The sequence below is a fragment of the Mastomys coucha genome, unplaced genomic scaffold (assembly GCF_008632895.1).
Source record: "Mastomys coucha isolate ucsf_1 unplaced genomic scaffold, UCSF_Mcou_1 pScaffold23, whole genome shotgun sequence".
Classification (NCBI taxonomy): Eukaryota; Metazoa; Chordata; class Mammalia; order Rodentia; family Muridae; genus Mastomys; species Mastomys coucha.
The window spans coordinates 60,880,494-60,905,062 of record NW_022196906.1 but is presented as its reverse complement, the minus strand read 5'-3'; the positions used below and the strand labels follow the sequence as shown (position 1 = coordinate 60,905,062).

The window sequence follows — 24,569 nt, the reverse complement described above, 5'->3', positions numbered from 1 at the left end:
TTTGGGTAACCAAAAAAGTACATGATAGGGTTATTACTATCCTATCATTTAGTAGTTAGGTACTATTTCTTACTTCATTAAAGTATAAATAAAATATTTTGCCACCAGACTTTTGGAGGGAGGTTAAATTCCAAATGCAACGTTAAGGAAGGAGTTACAAATAGCTGGGCATAGTGATATGGACCTGTAATCCCAGCACTCCGGAGACAGAAGCAGGAGAACCATACGTTTGACGCCACCTTGGACTACATACGACCTTCAGGATGAGTCTAACTAGATAGGAGGAACTTGTCTCAAAAAAGGTTATCTGAGCCAGGTAGAGATGGTGCATACCTATAGTCCTGGCACTTGGGAGGCAGAGGCAGATGGATCTCTATGAGTTTGAGGGTAGCCTAGTCTACAGAGTGAGTTCCTACACAGAAAAAACCCTGTCTCATTAAAAAAAAAAAGGGGGGGGGAGAAGAAGAGGAGGAGGAGGAAGAGGAGGAAGAGGAGGAAGAGGAAGAGGAGGAGGAGGAGGAGCAGGAGAAGGAGGAGGAGGAAAGGAAAGGAAAGGAAAGGAAAGGAAAGGAAAGGAAAGGAAAGGAAAGGAAAGGAAAGGAAAGGAAAGGAAAGGAAAGGAAAGGAAAGGAAGGGGGAAAGGAGAAAGGAGAAGGAAAGGGGAAAAGGGGGGAAAGGAAAGAGGAAAGAAAAGGGGGAAGGGGGAAGGGAAGGAAAGCAAAGCAAAGCAAAGCAAAGCAAAGCAAAGGGTACCTGAATGATTTGGCTGATAAAATCTATGTGACATGGAATAAGAATTTTTAGAAGCCAGGCAGTAGTAGCACGTGCCTTTAATCCCAGCACTCAGGAGGCAGGGGCAGGCGGATTTCTGAGTTCAAGGCCAGCCTGGTCTACAGAGTGAGTTCCAGGACAGCCAGGGCTACACAAAGAAACCCTGTCTCGAAAAAACAAAAACAAAAAAAAAAATTTCTTTTAAAAACTTAGAATCTGGACTCTCTCAAGAAGCCTGCACCCATATCTTAGCTATATGCTACCCTTTCTTTGGCATCTCTCTCTCCCTCCCTTAATGCCTGTGTTTACTAACAAATTCTGTTTGTTTCATGAAGAATTAAAAAACTAGAAGTTTTTTGACAATTTACTATAGAAAACAAAATTCTGTGGTGAAAGCAGCCAAGAACTGATCTCTTCCCCCTGGCTCACCCTTCCACAGCTACACCTGAGATATTCTGATTCCTAGAAAGAGTCCCTTTGTATTTCATTTCCTTCTACTTAAGAACCTGCTTTCACCCAGTCAATATCTGGTGCAAGATCTCAATTTAAACAGCTCAACACCAGGAACTTATTACTCAGGACTCAGTAAGTCAACTTAATCATATATTAATTATCGCTTCCTCAGGGAAACCTATCTTAACTATACCCACATGAGAGCAAGTCCACCTTTTAAAATACGCAGCAACCACTGCTTTAAATCCATAATACCTTCCACAGTTTGCAATTATATACTTTTTTATCCCTGATCCCGATAGTTTCTATGACCTAGAAATGTCCTAAGTGATGGGGGATACTTTTTTTATATTCACAAGCAAGCTCCATTCTAACATATCTGAATGTATGCTCAAGTGACTGGGACTACTAATGAGCTCCATTCTGAAGGAAACAGAAAGAAACCAAACAAGTGAGTAAAGGATTAGCGCTTCCATGACTACCTCCAGACCAGACCTTTGGGGAGTGAAAGGAGGACTGCTACTAAGTAGACATTTAACAAAGCTATTCACGTTCACAGGGCTGGCGAGATGGCTCAGAGGGTAAGAGCACTGACTACTCTTCCGAAGGTCCTGAGTTCGGATCCCAGCAACCACATGGTGGCTCACAACCATCTGTAATGGGATCTGACACCATCTTCTGGTGTGTCTAAAGACAGCTACAGTGTATTGAGCCAGAGAGAGCGGGAAAGGAGAGAGCAGAGGTCCCGAGTTCAAGTCCCAGCAGCCACATGATGGCTCACGGCCATCTGTACAGCTACAATGTACTCATACACATAAAATAAATAAATAAATCTTTAAAGAAAAAAAAAAAAAAGCTATTCACTTCTCCAAGCTCAGGAAGAGAGCCAATTTCCAAAGTTCTACAGCTTTACTTCCAACATGTGCTGCAGTGCAGTTCACTGTGCTCCAAACCTAGGTGCCTGCTGATTTGTTTGGATACTTTTACTCAGAAAAAATGTTAAGCAAAACTGTAGAAGAGGCAGACTTGGACTGAGCACCTGCATAAAGTATTACAGACCAAACCATATAAGAGTACCCATCAACAAGCTATCACTAAGTCATTATCTCATCTGCCTAAAGAGCAGGGAGACAAAGAGCCACATCCCCAAAGAGCCGGTCTTGGCAAATGACCGAAACCCTTTGCTGTATCCTACACAGGAAAAGCAGATTTAAAGGACCAATCTAATTTGTGCCTTATTTCTGCTTGCTTCAGCTCTTTTCTGTCCATAAAGCTGATCTACTCTGCTCAGTTCACTGGAACACTCATTCTAGTTACAGAATGAGGTGTTGCCTGATTCAGGAATCATATACAAAAGCAAATTAAATCTGTAACTCAATTTCTTCTCATTTTGTCTTTTGATAAAGGTATTAATGTTTAATTGCACAAAAGCAACAATGTTTGTGATTACCACTATTTAAAAGGAAATGTACAAACAGGGAAATGACTCACTGTATTTGCTACAAATTGTTTTACTACATCAGTAAGAACTAGTCAACAAAGCAAAAAGCCAATGTGCTTATTCAGCACATAAAGGACTATAGACAACTACAGACAAAAGAGAATCAAACTAATTCTATTCTAGAACCACTAATTCACAATCCTGATGAAACAGCTAAATTCTGACAAATTGCTGTTATTTTGTTTTTGAATCTATGATGATTTATCCTACTAAAAGTGCATTTGTCTTTTTTCTTCCTGATACAATGCACAAATTCAAAATTATCAAATCCACCAATAAAACTATCAATATTTTCCTGAAACCAAAAAAAAAAAAAAAGAAAGAAAGAAAAGAAAAAGGCTAATAGACTTGTGCAGAGGGTTCCTACAAGCAAGTCCTTAAAATGGTTTCTCCAAGTGAATTTACCAAATTCTGAAGCTTTTACACACTCTCCAGATAAACAAAGAAATGACAACTATTAACATTTATTGAACACTTTCTACAGGGCAGGAACTATTACTAGATGGTGAAGACAATTCTAGGAAGCAGGTGCTCAGATTACCCCTACTTGCCAGCAAAGGAAATAGAAGCAGAGAAAGGCCAAACAGTTTGACAAGGTCACAGTGCAGTCTTACTACAGCTGAGTAAGAATTAAAAGACAGCAACTTGACATCTGACCTTTCAAGCAGTAAGTCACACTGCTTCTGAACATCATATCAGAGATAGTTTAACAGATTTAATATCACTCTAAATTTTTTAATTAAAAACCTAAAAATGTTTCAAAGAATCAAATGTCAATTCAGCTCATTCTAAAAGGTCTATTGTTAAGGTTTAAAATATGTTCTTCCTAGCCACATACTCAAAATTATTAAAAGATTTCAGGGCTGAAAAAGAACATATCAGACAACCAAAGACTTCCCAATCCTATTCTGAATGTTGCAAGACAGATATGCAAAGGCTTGAGAGGCCAAGACAAGAGGATCTTTGAGCTCAGGAGTATAGGCCAAGAAAAAGAAGAGGACAAAATGAAAGAGAGGGGAAGAAAGAAGAGAAATGAAAAAAGAAGGGGCGGAAAGAGGAAGAAAGGGTAGGAAATGGAAAAGGGGCACAGAACAAAGTTGGGAAGGGGTGCTGGGGAGACAGCTCAATACAGTGCTTGCTGCACACACATGAGGACCTGAATTCAGAGGACCAACACCCAAATAAAAATAGAAAACCATGGCATACCTCTGTAACCTGAGCACTGGGAAGTCAGAGATAGAAAGAGGCTTACTGTCCAGCTAATCAGTGAGCTTCAGTCAGTCCAAAAGCAAAGTAGAGAGCCATCAAGGAAGACCTCTGACCTTCACACAAGCATATACACACAGAGTTGTATGAACGTACCCCCTAACACACAGACACGCATACAGACACACACACACACACATACACACACAAAAAAAACTAGAAATCAAATTTATTGAATTAAGAGTGTTAAAGCTAATATAATCAAGATTTGCGATACTGGCATCAAGATAAGTAAACAGAACTTAACTGAGAATACATAAGGAGACTCAGGTAAATATATAACCAGTTGTTTTTTAACTGACATACTAAGGCAGATTCATTTCTTTTTCAACAAAAGGTACTCGAAATATAGGGGTAAAGTGAAGCTTACCTTAACTTCACCCCATACACAAAGGTCAACTCAAATATGTTTAATGAACCAAAATGTCAGAGCTAACCCTAAAAATCTGCAAAAGAAAAATAAAGGCTAAACATGGTTATTGTATACTTACAATTCCAGCACTTAAGAGTTTAGTCAAGAAGATGCCAAATGTAAGACCAGTTTGGGCAACATAACAAGTAATGAAAAAAAAACAAAAAACCAGCAAACTTAGCAGACCTGATTAAGATAAAAAATACTATAACTTGAGACAATCCACACTTAAAACTTTCCAATGTTATTATTAAAACTATATATAGGTTGCAGAGATGGCTCAGCAGTTAAGAACATTTGCTACTCTTGCAAAAGACCTAGGTTCTGTTCACACCCACATAGAGACTTACAACTATAACTCCAGTTCCAGTTCCAATACCTCTTCTGGCCCCCACAGACACTGGGGAAGCATGTAGTGCAGACATACACATATACAAAACACTTGTATACATAAAATAAAATAAAACTATCTTTTTAAGACAAAGAAAAACAAACAAAAATAAAGAAAATTAAAAGTCAGGTCAGCAAGCCAGCTATGCGGGTAAGACAAAGTAATTGCTGTGCAAGTCTGGCATGGCAGCCTGAGTTCCAATTCCCAAGTCACATGGTGAAAGGCGAGAACCAGCTTTTTAAAGTTGTCCTCTGACTTCTACACACATCCAGTGGCATGAACACACACACACACACACACACACACATACAGAAACATAGACACACAATAATATCAATGAATTTTTTAAATCTTTAAATTGTCAAGCCAAACTGAAAAAAAAAAAATTATCTGCAAACCATGTATCCAAAAGATTAATAAAAAGAATATATTTTTGCCAGATGTGGTGGCGCACACCTTTAATCCCAGCACTCAGGAGGCAGAGACAGGTAGATCTCTGTGAGTTCCATCCAGGCCAGCCTGGGCCATTACACAGAGAAACCCTGTCTCAAGAGAGAGAGGGGGGGAGGGGGGAAGAGAAAGAAAGAAAGAAAGAAAGAAAGAAAGAAAGAAAGAAAGAAAGAAAGAAAGAAAGAGAGAAAGGAAGGAAGAAATAAACCTAGAAGACAGATGCAATGGCACACAGCTACAGGCGTAAGTTCTTAGGAGGCTGGGGAAAGAGGATCATTGAATCCAAGAGTTGAAGATTAATGTGGGCAACATAGTAAGACCCCCACCCCAGCTCAAAAACCAAACAATAAAAAGAATCCTTACAACTCAATAATAAAAAAACTCCAATTTTAATTGGGCAAGATATTTAAATAAAAATGTCACCAAGATACATAATCAAATAGCCATAAAAAATGATACCCAACATCATTAGTCCTTAATGACATGCAAATTAAAGCCACAATAAGCTCACAAACCTGGGTAAAATTTAAAAATACAACCAATACCAAGTACCTGTGAGGACACAGAGCAAGCAGAAGAGTCACACATTGCTAACAGAAATGGAAAGTGGAAAATTATTTGACAATTTAGTACAACGTTCATTAAAAACATAAACTGTACTTTCATAATACAAGTCTATTCCTTAGGTATTCGCTATATATTTACACATGACCTCACAGCAGCATCACTCATAACAGCTGAAACCCGAAAACTCAAAAGTCCATCAATAGACGAATGTGAGTTAAAGAGAAGGTATAGTAGTTAAGAATGTACACTGCTCTTCCAGAAGACCTGAGTTCAATTCCCAGCATCCACATCAGGCAATCACAACTACCTGTAACTTCAACTCCAAGAAATTTGATCTTTAATCTCTGAAAGCACTAGCACTTGTGAGCACATTCCCACATGCACACACATAATTAAAAACTGAAGGGAGTTGGAGAGATGGCTCAGTGGTTAAGAGCACTGACTGTTCTTCCGAAGGTCCTGAGTTCAAATCCCAGCAACCACATGGTGGCTCACAACCATCCGTAATGAGATCTGACGCCCTCTTCTGGTGTGTCTGAAGACAGCTACAATGTAGTTATATATAATAAATAAATAAGTCTTTAAAAAAAAAGAAATTGTAAGAATAAATCTTTTAAACATAAATAAAACCTTTTTAAAGAGATAGATGTAAGTTACAGTCTATCTACAATAGCATACTATTCAGTAACTGTTTAAAAAAATAAGTTGATAAAAGCAACATGAATGAACCTGGACAGTATAATGTTGAATAAAGTAAGCAAGACATCAAAGACTGACTTTGGGAAGCAGTGTTAGAAACATCACAAAGTTGAGGCCAACCTGGGCTACATACAAAATCTGTCTCATAAAAGAAAAATACAGCATAACTAACTTCCCATATGTATGTATATGTATATATGTATGTATTATGTATGTGTGTATGGATGTTTATATGGATTAAATTCTAGACAATGTAAAATCAATGTGATAAAAAGCAGACCACTGCTTACCACTGTCTAGGGAACAGATAAAGAACAGTTAACAGCAAAGGGTACAAGGAAACTTTTGAGGAATGAAATGGGCAGAATTTAACAGTTAAATCATTTTAAATATTTGTCAAATTCTGTCAAATAGTTAAGATGATAAATTTTACTGTATCTTAAGTTTGCTCCAAAAGTAGCCAAAAATAAAGGAAAACCCCCAATGACTTATAGGCCCTTGCCTCTTGTCCATTTGAGGCTGGTAGTTCCAAAATTCCTTCCCTGGTCAGCATCTCTGCAGAACAGCAGTCTTACATTTTAAAATGCCTAAGTCACTGTTTCTTATCCCCATTTCACTATATCCAAAATCAGTCCCAGCAACTCTTCCAGTTTCTCCAACACTTCCCTACACTTACTTCCTACATTCTTATAAAAACAGATCCTTTGGGCACATCAACCTTAGGGTAACCCAGGGTCAAAACCACAGTAACTTCTTTTTTTTGCATGGCAACTTCTTACATATTGCTACTGGCCCAGCTCTCTAACACCTTTCATAACCTGTTCTGGAAAGTACCTGAAGTGTCCAAATATATTCTATCTACTTCTGCCAGATTAACCTGAAGCTCTTGTTTGTTTGTATTCGTTTGTTTTTCCAGACAGGGTTTCTATGTAGCCGTGGTTGTTCTTGACCTCCCTTTGTAGACCAGGCTGGCATCGAACTTATCTGCCTCCCAAGTGCTGGGATTAAAGGCATGTGCCACCATCCCAGCTCTAAAGTTCATTTCTAACATTCAACTCTAACACTGCCCATACATTACAAAGTGAAAGCTCTGTTTCCTATTAAGCCATTACTGTGGATTAAGTCTATTCAGAAGCAGACTGGTTCCCACAACTCCAATTCAATTAACTGTATTCCTAATCTATTATTTTATTTAATTTTGTATGTATGAGTGTTTTGCCTGCATAGCACCATGTGCCTGCCTACCTGATGCCTGGAAGCCAGAAGAGAATGTCAGATCTCTTAATTCCTGGGGCCTGGAATTAAGAGGGGGATTCTAAGCTATCATGTGGTTTCTGGGAACCAGACCCAGGTCCTCTGCAAGACCAAGTGCTTTTAACTACTAAGCCATCTCTCCAGTCCTTTGCCCTAACCTTTAATAAACCAAATGCTCCACTTCTGTGTCTTTGCTCACATTACTCTGTATGATTAAGGGTCCTCACTTAACTAATCTATTCCAATCAAAATTCATACCTTAAAGGCCTATTGAGAAAGGTCTCTCTGCAAAAGCCTCTACACTGTAATTACCCCATGTCCACTGATACTGACAGGATCAGATCTTCCTCTCATGTTATATTTGTTCAGACAGATGAGACATCCTATTCTACCTGGCGTTTTGCTCTTATTTATGTGCTTGTTTTTATTACTCTGACCCTTCCTATTCCACAACTACACAATTTTCAAGACTGGTACTCTCCTAATTTTTTGTCCTGTCAGCTATTGGCACCCACTTCCCTCAGGAACTCAGCAAAGGATGAATTAATTCTGGTCTCATAATTAATCTACAATAAAATAATAAAACTAGCCACATTGAGGCTATTAAAAATAAATCAGGTAGCAGGGCAGTGGTGGCACACGCCTTTAGTCTCAGCACTTGGGAGGCAGAGGCAGGTAGATTTCTGAGTTCGAGGCCAACCTGGTCTACAGAGTGAGTTCCAGGACATTTGTTTCTATGAAGATGCAAAATATTTTAAACCAAGTTTTCCTAGTATATTTTCATTTTAACACTCCTCCACCTTTTGTAATTGTTGTTATTTTGGTTTTTGTTTTTCAAGACCAGGTTTCTCTTGTGTAGCCGTGGCTGTCCTAGAACTCACTCTGTAGACCAGGCTGGTCTCAAACTCAGAGATCTACCTGCCTCTAGCTGTCCAGTGCTAGAATTTAAAGGCAAGAGCCACCACCGCCACCCAGCAATCCCCCATCTTTTTAACTTCTTGTTAGATTAGAACAAAGAAGGGCACTGGTAACGTGAGAGAATGAAATGAAAAGAAATTTAAAAAGTACGACCTTATTTCCCAAGTCCTTCCCACCTCACAGAACTTTTTCCTTTAAGGCCACCAGTCCTAAGCAATACACTGGCATCCATTTGTCCACCTCTGGTTCCAAGGTCTTCATGCTTCCTCAAGATTACAGGTATTGATAGCTTCTCAACAATGCTATCTTAGGAATGTCACAATCCTGTTCCGGGGATCAAAACACTACCTTCCACAGCCTATCAAATATTAACCATGCCATGTACTTCTGCCATCTCTGCTTTAGTTAGGTGGTCATTCCTGTCAAACCTTAACATCACTCAATTGAGATGAATTTCACTGTCACTTATTGCCTCTCGAAGTATCTAACTCTAACTCTTTGACCTAACAACTCCTGTACTTCCTTCAGGTCTAATAATTCAGAGACTACCTTCACCTCCTATATCTTTTACATGGAACCATGAAAATAAATAGAGTATTGCTTTCTATACTCCCTATTTGTTAACCATATATCTAATAAAGAGAGTAACAAAAGCTATTTTAAGTTGCCTGTGTATTCTTTCATATAACATGTGAAATTTAGGAACCAAGTGGCCCTCTTGGTGAAGTAGGCAGGCAACCAGTTTTATAATCTGAAATATAGTATCTTTTTTATACTTTAACAATAATAAATCATGTATTTATTTTAAAACTAACCTTTGTTATACATATAACCTTATCATTTATTAAAGACAAAAGCAATTTTACACAGTAATGAGGTGGCTATTCTTGTTTTTAAATAATGAATTAAATCAGCTGAATATTTGATACAGTAGGAAATAAAGCATGCTCAATATTTCTCAGATTCGATTAGTGTGGGGTTTTTTTCAACATTTTTTTTAAATCTATATTTATCTTACATATCTGTGTGGGTGCCTCACTGTACATATATGCAAAGTGTGTGAACCTGGTGTCCATGGAGGTCAGAAAAGGTCATCAGATTCCCTTGAACTATTGTTACATATGGTTGTAAACTGTCATATGGATACTGGCAACTGAACTTAGGTTCTCTCAAAGAGCAGCAGTAAGTGCTATTAACTATTTAGAATTACTTTTAATTTAACCATGGCAAAGAAGAAAGCAGAAGTAGAATACAATAAATTAAATATAGATTCAAATCAGAGATAAGAAATAAAGTTAACTCTTGTTGACAAAAGTCAAAGCAAAAACATAGTTACAGTGTTTTAGTACTAAGTTTATGACATAGCTATTTTTAATTCTACTATTTTGGGAAAGCAGGGTGGCTCAGTGGTTTAAGGCACTGGCTACCAACCCTGATGACCTGAGTGCAATTCCCAAGATCCATGATATGACAGAAAGAGTGAACAACTCCTACAAATTGTCTTCTGACTTCCCCATATATACCTTGGTACAAGGGCTTCCCCCAAACACACATGTATGTGTAATAAATATAATTTAAATTTTTCAAAGAAATAAAATATTACTATTTTTAATAATTCTTTTTTCTAGGGGGCTGGAGAGATGGCTCAGGGGTTAAGAGCACTGACTGCTCTTCCAGAGGTCCTGAGTTCAATTCTCAGCAACCACACAGTGGCTCACAACCATCTGTAATGGGATCTGATGCCTTCTTCCGGTGTGTGTCTGAAGACAGCTACAATGTACTCATATAAATAAATCTTTAAAAAAATAATAATAAGTCTTTTTTAATGTAATGATTCCAAACAATGGCTGCAATCAAACATGTAAGTTTTCTAAACTATCAACGCACATGTTGGGTTTTTTGTTGAGCTGTTTTGTTTTGTCTTGCCCTGTGAGAGACATCATTTTGTTCATTTTAGCTGAATGAACAGCTTCTGGGAGCCAACCACAATTGCTGGGCTACAGAAGAGTAACTGTCAATACACTTCTAATGAAAGAATCTTTGAAAACAAAAGAGTAAAATACTCGTCACGTTAAACGATCTGTTACTCTAACAGGTGAGATTAATTCAGAATGCAAACAAACTACCAACACCTGCAGCTCACCTTAATTTGAAGTTGAGCTTTAGCCAAGACCCATAGGCTAGGCTACAACAAAAGTACATTTTCTAAAACTTCGGACCCCATGGGTTCGCAGAACTGAGTAAGCAGGTTTCTGGATGTTCATCTACCAACATTTAATTCAAAAGCAAACACATAATCGATCCAAGGTGTCTCTGGCAGTACTCACTCATGCTGTATCACATGACCTCACTGCAGCCTTGGCTGTGAACACAGAATGTGTGTGCTTTACAATGTGCACAGTCATAACACATAATGTCAACCAAAGCTGCCTGAAATACCTGCTCAGATTCCAGACTAAGTTGCAATTTGCAATGCTATTTTTTGAACATATAAAGTTTTCTGCTCTGTGGAAACATAGTAGTTTAATTACAGGGAGAAAAAAAAGGATTTTATGAATTCCCTAAATGTAGCATATAAGTATAAAATTAGCGTATCTTGGGGTTATATAGTACTAGAATATTAAAAATTTTTTAAATTGCTGTTTGCCAGGCGGTGGTGGTGCAAGGCTTTAATCCCAGCATTTGGGAGGGAGAGGCAGGTGGATTTCTGAGTTCGAAGCCAGCCTGTTCTACAGAGTGAGTTCCAGGACAGCCAGGGCTACACAGAGAAACCCTGCCTCGAAAAACCAAAAAAAAATTTTAAAAAATTGCCGTTTAAGTGTTTCTTTCTGCAGCACATACACTAAAATTGGAACGATACAAAGAAGACACACAAATTCATGAAGTGTTCCATATTTTGGGGACAAGAACAGTGGCACCCGAGTGGTGAACCAAAGATAAGCCTCAGAAGCTGCTGAGCCATGGCAAAAAGACCTTCAGCCAGCATGTGAGAAGGCTGCGCTCCAGCATCACTCCCAGGACTGTCCTGATCACTGGGCATAGCAGGGGCAAGAGAGTGGTTTTCCTGAAGCAGCTGGACAGTGGCTTGCTACAGAGTTCCTCTGCACAGAATACACCAGAAGTTTGTCATTGCCATCTCTACAAAAGTTGGTATCAGCGAGGTTAAAATCCCCAAACTCCTGACTGATGCTTACTACAAGCAGCAGCTGCGCAAGCCCAGGCATCAGGAGAGGGAGAACTTCCACACAGAGAAGGAGAAATACGAGATTACAGGGCAGCGAAAGGCTGATCAGAAAACTGTGGACTTGCAGATTTTGCCAAAGATTAAAGCTGTTCCTCAGCTCCAGAGCTACCTGCATCTCAGTTCTCCCTGACAAATGGGATGTATCCTCACAAACTGGTGTTCTAAATTGCTAAAAGCCTAATTAAACAGCTTTGTATGAAAAAAAAAATTGCTGTTTAAGTTTCTGACTTGAGTTTCACAAATAAATAATGAATTAATTTTAGTTTGAGGAATTTCCCACAATTTCTGAAATAGCTTTGAAGATAGTTCTACCATGTTGAGCATGTTAATGTGAAGATAAATGCTGAAGATATTCTATACCTTCAGTAGCTATTATTCAGTCAAGTTTTATATCTACTTTATAGTACACAAATTTGTTTTCACTTTTAATAGTAAGCTATGTATACCAAAAAACTGCTTTATAACACATTTATGACTTTTTTATCAGTAAATGATCTGTATGTTTTCCATATCTGGGGTCATGTAAAAATTTCTCAGGAGGGCTAGTAAGATAAGTTAATAGGTAAAGGCCTGACCACTTTTATTTTTATTTACTTACTAAAACAACATTCACAGAAAAGACAATGTAGATTTGCAAACAATATTGCAGTCACTGTTACCTTCTAGTAGTATGGGCTTCTGGAATTTATCATCAGCAGGTTTACCGCATAAGCACTCTAGTATATTTAGTGCCTAAGGAGGATTAGTTTTATCTTGTGTACAAAAAAACAAAGTCCTGCCTACTCACTCTGAAATAAGGAACCAAACAAGGGCAAAGAAAAGGGAGATGGTGATTAGAACATAGCAAAACAAAACAAAAAACAACTCTGAAAGAAGAGAAAGAAATCTTAAATAATAGTTTAAGAATACAAAATACTCTGCAGTTAAAATTTTGGAAACAAAGTCACAACTCATTAGTAGCCAAATACTTTAAAGCTGAGTGACTCTGTGCAATTGGCAGATCACTTTATTCCTCTATTTTGCATACCTTCTTACTATCTCAGAACAGTTTTAATATAGCCCAAACATTTGAAAGTGTTTTCAAAATGAGCACACCAACATTTATGAAATGTCACTACTGCTCTATCTTACGTACTCAGAAGCTACTACCAAACTTCCAAAAGGGCAGGAAAGTAAGGTAGGAGAAGAGAGGGAAAGAGAAAAAGAAAAAAGAATCCAGTAAAGAAAGCAAATCTGGACAGATGGCTCACTCCTAAAGCCTAGCATTCAGAAGCCTGAGACAGATTTTGTGGCTTACCCAAGTTACACAGTGAAACTGTCTCAAAAAGATGAACCAAGGAGATGCCTCAGCCAGTTCGAGTGCTTGCAACACATACTTGACAACATGAGCTCCAACATGTGTAATCATGTAAAAAGCCCAATGCCATGGCACACATCTCTAAGCCCAGAACTGCTAGGAGAGATGCAGACAGGAGAATTGCCAGGAAATTTTCAGGCCAATTAGTCCCAGTGCAACTGTAAGAGAACATGCCTCAAAAGAAAGCAAATGGCAAGAAACAACTCCTAAAAGTGTCACCTGGCCTATGTACATCTACACGCGCGCGCGCGCGCACACTTTTTTTTTAAAGATTTATTTATTTATTATATGTAAGTACACTGTAGCTGTCTTCAGACACTCCATAAGAGGGAGTCAGATCTCATTATGTATGGTTGTGAGCCACCATGTGGTTGCTGGGATTTGAACTCAGGACCTTCGCAAGAGCAGTCAGTGCTCTTAACCTCTGAGCCACCTCTCCAGCCCCCCACACATTTTAAGGTAACTATGTAGGATAGGTATTTTTAAATGGTTTATCTAATATAACTTCACTAAAAATATACAGTATACCTTAAATTTATATAATAAATCTGAAATGAGAGAAAAAGAAAGAGAGAGAGAAAGAGAGAGAGAAAACAGAGGATGTTCCAAAATATCTACAGATCCTGCCCAAGGCCTTGGGTTCAATTCATGTACAGCAAATTGATTAATGAATTAACTGATTAAGAGACCACAAATTGGTAAACATGTTCAATCACCAGAAATCAAGTGTTCCCTGAGGTCTGTATTAGCTTCAAAGACATTTTAAGACTGCACAGACCTCTACTGGTTCTATTCACAATCAAGCACCTAGCATATTTTCCTTAGAACCATTAATTATTCATACAGCCACTAAAATATAGTCTCCTTAAATGCAAGAATCTATCGGCTTATTTGTCAGTACTGGGGATCACACCCAGTACCTAGCATATGCTAGGCAAGGACTGAGTTACATCCTCAACCCTGATTTTGAATTTGTGTATAGCACCTGGGGCAGTGATATACCAAATACTTCTAGTAATAAAAAATAGATATACACATGGCCACTTACAGAAACATTCTTTATAACTGCAAAATACAGAAAACAATCCAAGTGCCATACACAGATGTCACTGTATCTATGCAACTATTTTTTTTTAAAAATGACGATATTCTGGAGGCAGAAGTAGGCAGATTTCTGTAATTTAAGGCCAGCCTGATCTACACAGTGAGTTCCAGGCCAGCACAGCCTACAAAGTAAGACCCTATCTTTTAAAAAAAATAATTTAAAAAAAAAAAGGAAGAACAAGAGTATAAAAATAATATAACTTCAAAAGAATGAACCAATCTGTATCATTTCCAGGATACATTACTGCTAAGTGAAAAAAATGCAAGATTATGATAAACTCTTCATGTAAGAAAGGAATAGGAAAAGTCAGAGATGTAGCTCGGTGGAAAAGTACTTGCCTAGTAAAATGGGGCCCTGGGCTCATTCTATAACAAACACACATACACATATGCAAACACACATACACACACACAGAGGCATGTGCACACAAAGAGGTAATAGGAAAGCAGGTAGCAGTCGCACAAAAAAGTAAACATTAGATGGCAACCCCAGTACCACCAAAATAAATTAAAAATTAAAAAAAGTTATATCTGGAATAATCATATGACCCAAGAATTGCCTCCTAAGCATATACTTTAGAAAGTAAAAAATATATATGCCCATACACACAAAAATGTAAATGGATGTTCACAGTAACATTATTCCCAGTAGCTGAGAGGTTAAAAAAAAAAAAACCCAATGTCCATCAATGGACACAGGAATGAATAAAATGTGTTATATAGATATCATTCAGGCGGGGAGAAAAAACCTGAAGTACTCATACATGCTGCAGCACAAATGAACTCTGAACAAAATATACCAGCCTAAAGAAATCAGGAACAAAAGACCACATGTTATACAGTTCCATCTACACAAAGTACTTAGAATAAAGTAAACAAACCCACATAGAAAGCAGAACAGAACATAGACAAGGAAAATGACTGCTAATGATCACAAGGTTTCTTTTTGAGCATAATGTTCTAAAATTAGACAGAGGTGATAAATGGTACAACATTGTAAATATACATTAAATAATAATTTAAAAAACTATTTAACAGTCAAGTTCTGTAACCCTGTACTTAGAAGGAACCTCAAGTTTGCGGCAGAGAGAGACCTGTCTGAAAAGAAAAGAAGCAAGTAAACAAATCTGGCTTGTAAACTTTATAGGGAGAGTTTTGATAAGACAAAGTGGCATATGCCTGTAGTCCCAGCTACTCAGGAGAACAGAGGCAGTTGAGTCACTTGAGGCCAGGAATCTGAGGCCGGCCTGAGCAACATATTAAGAGTCTGTCTCAGCGGGGCAGTGGTGGTGCACACCTTTGATCCCAGCACTTGGGAGGCAGAGGCAGGCGGATTTCTGAGTTTGAGGCCAGCTGGTCTATTACAGAGTGAGTTCCAGGACAGCCAGGGCTATACAGAGAAATCCTAAAAAAAAAAAAAAAATTATTTGAGAAAAAAATAATAGAAAATGTAGGGGCTGGTGAGATGGCTCACCAAGTATATAGGTGCTTATCACTAAGCCGGATGACCTGTTTGATCCCTGAGACACAAATCATGTAAACAAAAAACGAATTCCAAGTTGTCCTCTGTCCTCCATATTTGTACCATGAGCTACAAACACAAGTTTAATGTTTTTAAATACATATAATCTGTTCATTTTGGTTAAATAACTGAGGAAGAGATAAATCTGAAACTAAACTTAAATTCTGGACTCCTTAATGAACATGGGAAAGAGGTAGAAACAAAGATAGAGAGAGAGAAATGTGACAGTAGGATAGAGGGACTCTTCTGATTAATAATTTTAAATAGTAAAGTCCAACAACAGTGGCATTCAGTAACTGTTCTGTTTCACAAACCAAAACTAACAATAATGCCACATACGATGAACAAGCCTATAATCCCAACCAACACTTACAAAGCTGAAGCAGGAAAATACCAAGTTTGAGCCCAATGTGAGAAACTTGGGAGATCCTATCTGAAGTCACCATCATCATCATCATCCATAACAATAATTAGTTAACATCAACCAGGACTGACAGCAATCAAAAGAGAAAAGAAGCAACAAAGGGACTGAACTACATACACTGCACTAAAGTAACACAGCCACACTAAAGAGAACAGAGAATAAAACAGCAAACCTAAATAGCTAAATAAAGATAAAAAGTACACACAGATAATCTTGTGAATACTTTTCATAAGTTAGCAAATAACTATCTGATAGATACTCCAAAAGTTAGCAAACATATGTTATGATACTGAGATCCAGGCTTCTGTCACAGAAAGAAAATACAAATAAGGAGTAACAGAAGGTCAGAGCAACCTTGTAGTGTTGGATATTGATATAAACTCATGGTCATTAACACACAGAGGAATAAATATAGTTGTCCTTCAGTACGTTCAGGGAATAGGTTCTAGAGACCCCATCCCTGGCAGATAAAATCTATTGTTCTCCGGTCCCTTATAGTCTGATTCTTAAACTGTGGGAAGTGATCCCATCATGTAACTAAATTCAAGGGTGGCCAAAAATTTAGCTACACTAAAAGGTTTCCAGACACAAATCCAAGGTGTCTCTGGCAGCACTCAGCCATACTACATCCTGTGACTCCACTGAAGCTAAAATGTGTATGCTTTGTACTATGCATGCCATGGCACTATGCAATGCCAAGAAGCAATGCTGGAAATACCATGGCTCAGACCGAGGATATTGTTAAATTATGGATTGCAGTATTTTTACCATGCAAACATAGTGTTGTACTCTTATAGAAATACAATAGTTTTAATTACAGAAAACAAAGCTTCTAATATTTTTATTATCAATCCTCAGCACACAAGCATCAAATTAATATATCTCTGAATTGCTTTATGTTAGAACATTTGATTTTAAAGATGGCCTGACTTTCACATAAAAAGTCATTAAATATTTTTAACTCAGAATTAGGACAGAATTTCCCACAATTACTGAAATGGCTCTAAATATACTCCTTAAATTTTGTACTATGAATTTATGAGAAGCAGCAATCTCAATGCTGTTGATTATAAAACCAAAATATCGATCAACTCTAAAAAATGCTGGAAGATGCTTTATGTCCTATAGTATCAAATGTTCAGCAAGAGTTAATTTTTTTATAAAAGTAAATAAACAGACCCATTTCTCAGTATTCAAATTTGTTTTCATCTTTAGTAAATCCATAAGCATATAAAAATGTTTATCAGTAAATGTCTCATTTGTACACTTTATATAACTACTTATTCAGGGTCCCCTAAAAACTTGACAAAAGGAAATAATGAGTAGAAAAGGGTTAAAAAATCCTGAATTGTATTTGCTTATAACCTACCCATAACATAACAGATTATGTCTAGTATTTAATAGACTGTAAATAATTATTTTACTGGAGTAGGTGAGATGGTCAGTAGCTAATGGTGCTTGTCATCAAGGCTTTCAATCTGAGATGGGTCCCCAAGATCCACATGGTGGAAGAAGAGAATCAACTCCTACAAGCTGTCCTTTAATACACACACACACACACACACACACACACACACACAGTGGCCAAAGCTGAAACAATGTGAACAACATAATACTATCATATTCAACAGCAGTCTGTAGAATCAAATGAATACCCACACTACCATAGTTATATAAATAACTAAGTTAATAAACGTCCTTTGACAGATGAAGTTCAATTCATGCATATAAGAATAAAGGAACTACAAATACCATAACCATGTATGCTACAATACAAACAAGGCGAGAAAGTTTGAGGGAAACAGTCTATAGTTTTGAAGAACCTCCTACAAGATATATCAAAGAGAATACAAAGGGACAAATAGTACCCTCACCTACAATATCCCAATAGAAGCAATGAACAAATGATCAAGATTAAAATATCATTAGTAACCAGACACATCAATAACATGGGCTCCCTAATAAAATGCATTGATATAGATTGTTATAATCAAAGCATGCAAAACTTCAATCTAATCATGAGAAAAATATCAAATGAGCCAAAAATGAGAGTATTTCTACAAAAAAATAAAAATAAACAAACAATATTCAAAAAGTCATGAGAAACTTAGAGACAGGGACAGTCAGATCTCTATGAGTTCAAGACCAGCCTGGTCTACAAAGTAAGGCTCCATCTCAAAACACCAAACAAATAAAACAAGCCTGTATGGCATCACATGCCTGTATCCTCAGTATTCTCAGTTCTTAGAGGAAGAAGCAGGAGGATCAGGAGCTCATGACCAATCACAGCTAGAGTCAAAATCAGCCTAAAGTGCACAAGCTCCTGTATCAAAAAGAAAAAAATAAAAATAAACCTAACCATCATCTGATTCAGGCATCACATTTATTTGCTGGTAGATCTCCTCTGGAATTTAATATTCCCATTAATTTATAAGGGCCAGTAGAAAAAAATAAAATAATCAGAAGGGCCTAAGTACCTATTTTGTGCTCCTTTTAGTTTAAAAAAAAAAATACTTAGCTGAAGTGACTTTGCTGACTTTACAATCTCCTTTTTAAATGACTCAGTCAATTATTTTCTGTTCAAGATCTTGATAATATTTAGAAGGTATCCCTAACTACCCGTTTTGTGGGTACATTATGACAAAGTTGAAAAATAATTGTTGCTTTTATGGTTATTTCCCTACAAAATTTCAAGGGCTTGTTCACATATTTTTTGACATCTCCCACATAGCCGAGATTGCCCTGAAAATCTTGATCATTCTGTCTCCACCTAAAGATCAAGTTTTGTTTCACAAGTATGCTTTTTACCTAACACAATTTTCTACCTTATTCCAAATACAACATCAATATTATCACAAAGAGTCCACTTTAAAATCAGCTGCCCACCGAACCCAGGCATTTTGCACACAACACTAAGACTTTTCACTATTACACGCATCTTCTACTAACCAGTCCGACTCAAAAAAACAGCACATTCTCCTTTAATGTGTTATCCATTTAAATGTGAAATCCATTTAAATAAAATGGTATTTTCGTATATGTTTACATTAATGAGAAGATTAAGTGATACATTTTCATTTGCCTTCTCTTCCATATACCACCAGCAGGACTGCAGAGAGAAAATGCATGACCAGCAAATGAATGGATCAGTGTTGAAAGTAAATGGCAAGACCAGAAATTTAAGAAGCAAACTGATAAAAACCTTAGGGAAAGCAAAATTCATAAAAGTTGTTGATTCCAAGAGGCCTTAAAAGGCCATCCATTTCAATGACAACTGATGATCTATCCTACTTTTCAAAGACGCCAGGTTTCCAACCTTCCTAGATATCATTCTGCGATACAATCCTGTCATGTGATTTGGGAAAAATATAATTGACTGCTCTTTGTCCTACATTATGCTGGGTTTTTTTCTCAAATAACATGACAAAATATCTTAGTTTCTTTCTAAAATATACAGATATACAAGTGCAGAGAACAAGCATGCATGACATATGTGTATTTATGCATAATACAGGCACTCGGGACATTCACTTTTGCTTGTATAAACACACAGGTATGTAAACATATAATCAAAGGTACATCACCATCAATATTTTAAAACTTTGAAGCTTACTTTCTCCTCATTGTAATTAATTCTTCTTTGCTTTACATAAACACTGGCCCAATTTAAAGGACTCATCACAAACAAAACTATAAAAATATTCAGGTATTATATCCAAAAAGAACAATGTTAAGGTTTGATTTTTAAAGCTATTTAAGCAACAATCATTTTGAAAGAAGGCACAATGAAATATGGTGATGGCAGTGATAACGAACAAGTAACCGGGTTTAATCAAGTGGGCCAAAGGAATGACTCAAAACAAATCATTTTGGGAACATACATAAAATAAGGAAGTACCATTCAAGGACAAGCAAGGTACTACTAAAAAACAAAACATAAAGGGTCTGTTAGAAATATATCAAAATATTAACAGTGAAATGCTATCTCTGGAAATGGGTTATTAATTCGTTGGAATTCATCACTCTTATTTGATTACTTATATTACACCTTCAAAGTATTACACACATTTTTAAAACTAACGCAAATGGAGAATCCTTGTGCTTCACAGCTAACATACACATGCATGTATGCATGCATGCACACATACATACATACATACATACATACATAGCATCTTTACATAACCTCCTGGGAGAAGTAAGTACCAAGCTTCTGTCCTCGAGTCTCCCGGGAACCTGCCACCCATCACTGTTCGCAGGGTTAGCGCCTGTCATCATCACCATCCATCTCTCACCCTGGAGACTACACAACTGTCGCCTCGTCTCCGCTCCAGGTAGCAAGGGCTTTAGAAATGGTTATTTTATCCGATGAAAGACTTAGAGGAAGGTTTACCCAAAGGATGAGCAGCCCCCACCCAAAAGCACAGACAAGGAGAGAAAGACACATGGTCTCAACCTCCACCCCTCCGAAGCCGGCCGGCGACTGGGAGCATCCGAGAGAGCGCGGAGAGCCGCTCCCCGGTCCCGGTCCCGGCTGGGGGAGCGGCGCTCGTTAGCGGATAAAGGGGAGAAGGTCACAGACGCGACCCCTGAGGAGCCGAGGGTCGTAGATGCAAGCTTACTCAGGGGCGGGTCCTTCGGCCCTCCGGCCGGTGGCTCGGCTTCTAACAGGCTTCCATGGGGCCGGGGTTCCTCGGGCCTCCGCCCGCCGTCCACCGGGAGCCGGCAACCCCACTCAGCGGGCGGCCCCGGAACGGCCCGGAGCGGCTCGGCCGGGCCAGCCAAGCACACCCTCGGGAGGTAGCGATGGCGAAGGAGGAAGTGTTACCTACCGTACGCGGGTCGGGAGCTGGCGGCGGTGGGGCGCGGCTCCAGCGCCCGGCACCCGGCTGACCGGCGGCTGCGCTAGCCGCGTCCTTTATATTTTTGCTGCAGCGGCGGCGACTTGTCAAAGGGAAAGACGTAAGAGGCGGCGGCGGCGGCGGCGGCGGCAGCGGCAGGCGAGTCTCGCGGGACTTACGGGGAACTCTCGCGAGATCAGGAGCTCTGGTCCTCCCTCCTCCGGGCCTCGCGCGGGAGGTGGGAGGCAACCTGAGAGGGAGAGAGAGAGAGAAGATGCCAGTTTAGGGCACTCATGGGGAAGCGATGGGAACTTGGGGGGCCCGGAGACCCTCCCTGTGAGGGTTCTGGGGACGCTCTACCGCCCCATGCCTCTTAACCTCTGAGTCCTCGCGGAGTCACGTGTGCCCGTAGGGAACTAACAATTAGGGACATTTCACAAAGGGCGCTGAAGGATCAGGCGAGCATGAACGTGCTCGGGGTGAGCGCGGCACAGTCCGCGAGAGGATCGGGGTCCGAGTGCTTCGGAAAAGCTGGGGCCCGGCCACACCCCTTTATCTCGGCTGCGCGCCAGGCGCTCTACTCCTTTTATCTCCCATCCCAGCCTGCCCTTAACCTTCTGGCTGGTTAAGTTTACGCCCAAGTAAGTGTTTAAATTGACCAACTTCTGCCCTGTCTGAGGAACACGGGAGGACTGACCTTTAGTCTAGGTCTTAACCCTGACCTATACAGCGATGCACTCTGAGGACCCTGACTAACTTAATCATCTATCCCAACGTCCAGCATAGGTGTAGGTACTCAAATGGTTGAATGCCTCCGTACTTAGGACTCCCAATCTCACCATTGTAGCTACTACCTTCAGCCAAAGGTTTTTCTAGAGAGAGAGAACTCAGCGATTAAGAGGGCTTGCTCTTCCAGAGGACTTGGCTACACTTCTCAGCACCCAAGGCAGGATGTCCTCGACCACTTGGAACCTCAACACTCACTTCGAACTCTACAAGAATCTGCACTCACACGTTCACGTACTCTCACATGCACATTAATTTGTTTTTGTTTTCAAGACAGAGTTTCTCTGTATCACCCTAGCTGCCCTAGAACTCTCAGAAGACCAGGCTGGCCTGGGAATCAGAGATTTGCCTGATTCTGCTCCAGAGTGCTGGGACTAAAGGCGTTTGGGGAAGGGGGAGACATTATAAATAAAATCTTTTTTAAAAATTGTTTTGCTAAACACATACACATGTGCATGGTATAAGCAGCTGGGCAGGGTGGCAATCTCTGAGAATTTGAGGCCAGTTTGATCCACATACTGAGTTCCCCTTTGGTTCAATTGGATATGTGTATCATACATTTGTCTTTAGCCCAAGACAAAAGCTACAATTCCGGACTCTCAGCGTTGTGTGTGACTTTGAATGACTTTCTTGGCTTCCCTGGACCTCAGTTCCTAGTCTGTTGGTTTAGAATATGAGTTATTATTACAGGGTTCCTCTAAGGAGTAAAAAAATTGTAACGTTCCGGATAGACAGGAGATAATCACTAAGTGGAACTTCTAATGGTATGTACAAAAGTTCTGTGTATGAGGTGTGTAGTCTAGGTTTGAGAGGCAGATTAGCATGGAGTGATGTCATTGTTGCCAGTGCTTTTTATGGTCTCAGATGTTTGGTTTTGGACCTCGGGACAAGGGACTGAAGTGCATATTTTTCATATCAAAGCAGACCTGGCCTCCAGATTCTACCAGCATCCCTCCGTTTCTACCTGTCCTACCTTGCCCTCAAGCATGAGCTTTCCAGCCCAGGGGCTGGGTTGCCCTTCCCCCAGAGGCTCATCCTTACCATATGTAATCTAGACATTTTGTGCGCTCTCGCTCTCTCTCTCTCTCTCTCTCTCTCTCTCTCCCTCTCTCTCTCTCCCTCCCTCTCTCTCTCTCTCTCTCTTTCTCTCTCTCCCTCTCTCTCTCCCTCCCTCCCTCCTTCCCTCCCTTCTTCCCTCTTTCTCTCCCTCTTTCTCTCTCTCTCTCCCTCCCTCTTTCTCTCTCTCTCTCTCTCTCTCTCTCTCTCTCTCTCTCTCTCTCTCTCTCTCTCTCTCTCTCTCTCTTCTCACCTCTCCCTCCTTCCCTCCCTCCTTCCCTCCCTCCCACTCACTGCCTTGCAGACCTGACTTCTGTTCCCAGCACCTACATCAGGAGGCTCCCAACGGCCTGGAACTCCAGCTCCAGAGAAATCTGACACCTCTGGTCTTAGCTAGCAGCTACATTCCCATGTGCATACCCCCATACAGATATGCACATAAATGGAACTAAAAAAATAATAAATCTTTTTTAAAAAGAAATTTCCTCCTTTGCTCTCTATTTAGCTTCCTCCCTAGGAGACATATGCAAAGAACTAAATACAATTGAGTTCAACAGCACACAATTATGTTTTTTAATTTTCACTTGCTTATTTTTATCTCTTATGTAAAGTGTTTTGCCTGTATATGCGTCTGTGGGCCATCTGCATGCGGTGTCCACAATGGCCAAAAGATGGGACTAGATCCTCTGGGAACTGGCATTACCCGCCACTGTGTGGGCCACAACGTAGGTGCTGGGAATCAAACCTGGGTCCTCTGAAACTACAGCCGGTACTCTTAACAGGTGAGCCATTTCTCCACCTCACATACAATTATGAATTCATGTCAGCAAGGAAACTCTACTTTTCACTCTGACTTTGGCCATACCACTTTTTCCAAACACAAGTACTCAGATCAACACTTGCTAAAGCCTCATCCACATCAGCCTCCCACCTCTACCACCGCATTCCACATAGATCTCCCCTCGAGAAATGGACCAAGGCCTCGCTGTCATAATGGATCCTTGTCCTGAGCGCTCACTGAGCTGTACGCCAACATGGCCACAGCAAAGAGGCAACTCTCCCCCGCCTGCACACACAGTCATTGCCCTCCCATGGCGCATTCTGTACTCCTGCAGCACAGTCAGAAACTGGAAAGTCAGAAGAATGTGTCGTTTTCATCTCGAATCTACCTATAACATATGTTTAGCTCTTAAACAAAAACTATAGCTACATTGGAAGCAAAATTCGAAGGGTAATAATATGGGGGGGGAGCTAAAAGGATTCAGAGAATGTGTTGAACCATGACTCTAAAAACAGAAATTTGCCAATGCAGGAGTCCTGCTGTCTCAAGAAATTGCACCCTGCCTTCCCCTTTCCACAGCCTGAGTAAATGGGCTTTCTTCCTACTCAAGAGTATGAGAGTCAAAAAGCCAGATATGGTGATGCACACTGTTAATCCTAGTACTTGACAGGCAGAGACAGGCATATTTCTGTGTGTTCAAGGCCAACTTGGTCTACATAGAGAACCCCAGGCCAGCAAAAGGGACAGTAAGACTCTGTCTCAAAAAAGAAAA

General features: G+C 39.6%; 2 protein-coding genes and 1 pseudogene across 7 annotated transcripts in view; 2 read left to right on the top strand and 1 right to left on the bottom strand.

Moving 5' to 3' along the window:
* The window catches only part of Herc1 (HECT and RLD domain containing E3 ubiquitin protein ligase family member 1), a 166,290-nt gene extending 144,960 nt beyond the window's left edge, over positions 1-21,330 (bottom strand). For 5 of the 6 annotated variants that reach the window (XM_031346069.1, XM_031346071.1, XM_031346073.1 and 2 more), the window contains exon 1: positions 21,166-21,296. The gene's annotated coding sequence lies outside the window, so the exon portion shown is untranslated. Of the gene's footprint in view, positions 1-21,165 lie in introns of all 6 variants that reach the window. The other variant, XM_031346075.1, reaches the window with a different exon arrangement.
* On the top strand, positions 11,615-12,091 carry LOC116073638 (annotated as a pseudogene).
* On the top strand, positions 20,713-22,904 carry LOC116073869 (translation initiation factor IF-2-like). The gene is made up of 2 exons (XM_031346080.1): positions 20,713-21,815; positions 22,022-22,904. The coding sequence occupies exon 1, from the start codon at positions 20,944-20,946 to the stop codon at positions 21,556-21,558; it is 615 nt and encodes a 204-aa protein (XP_031201940.1). The 5' UTR covers positions 20,713-20,943; the 3' UTR covers positions 21,559-21,815; positions 22,022-22,904.
* Positions 22,905-24,569: the final 1,665 nt, after the last annotated feature.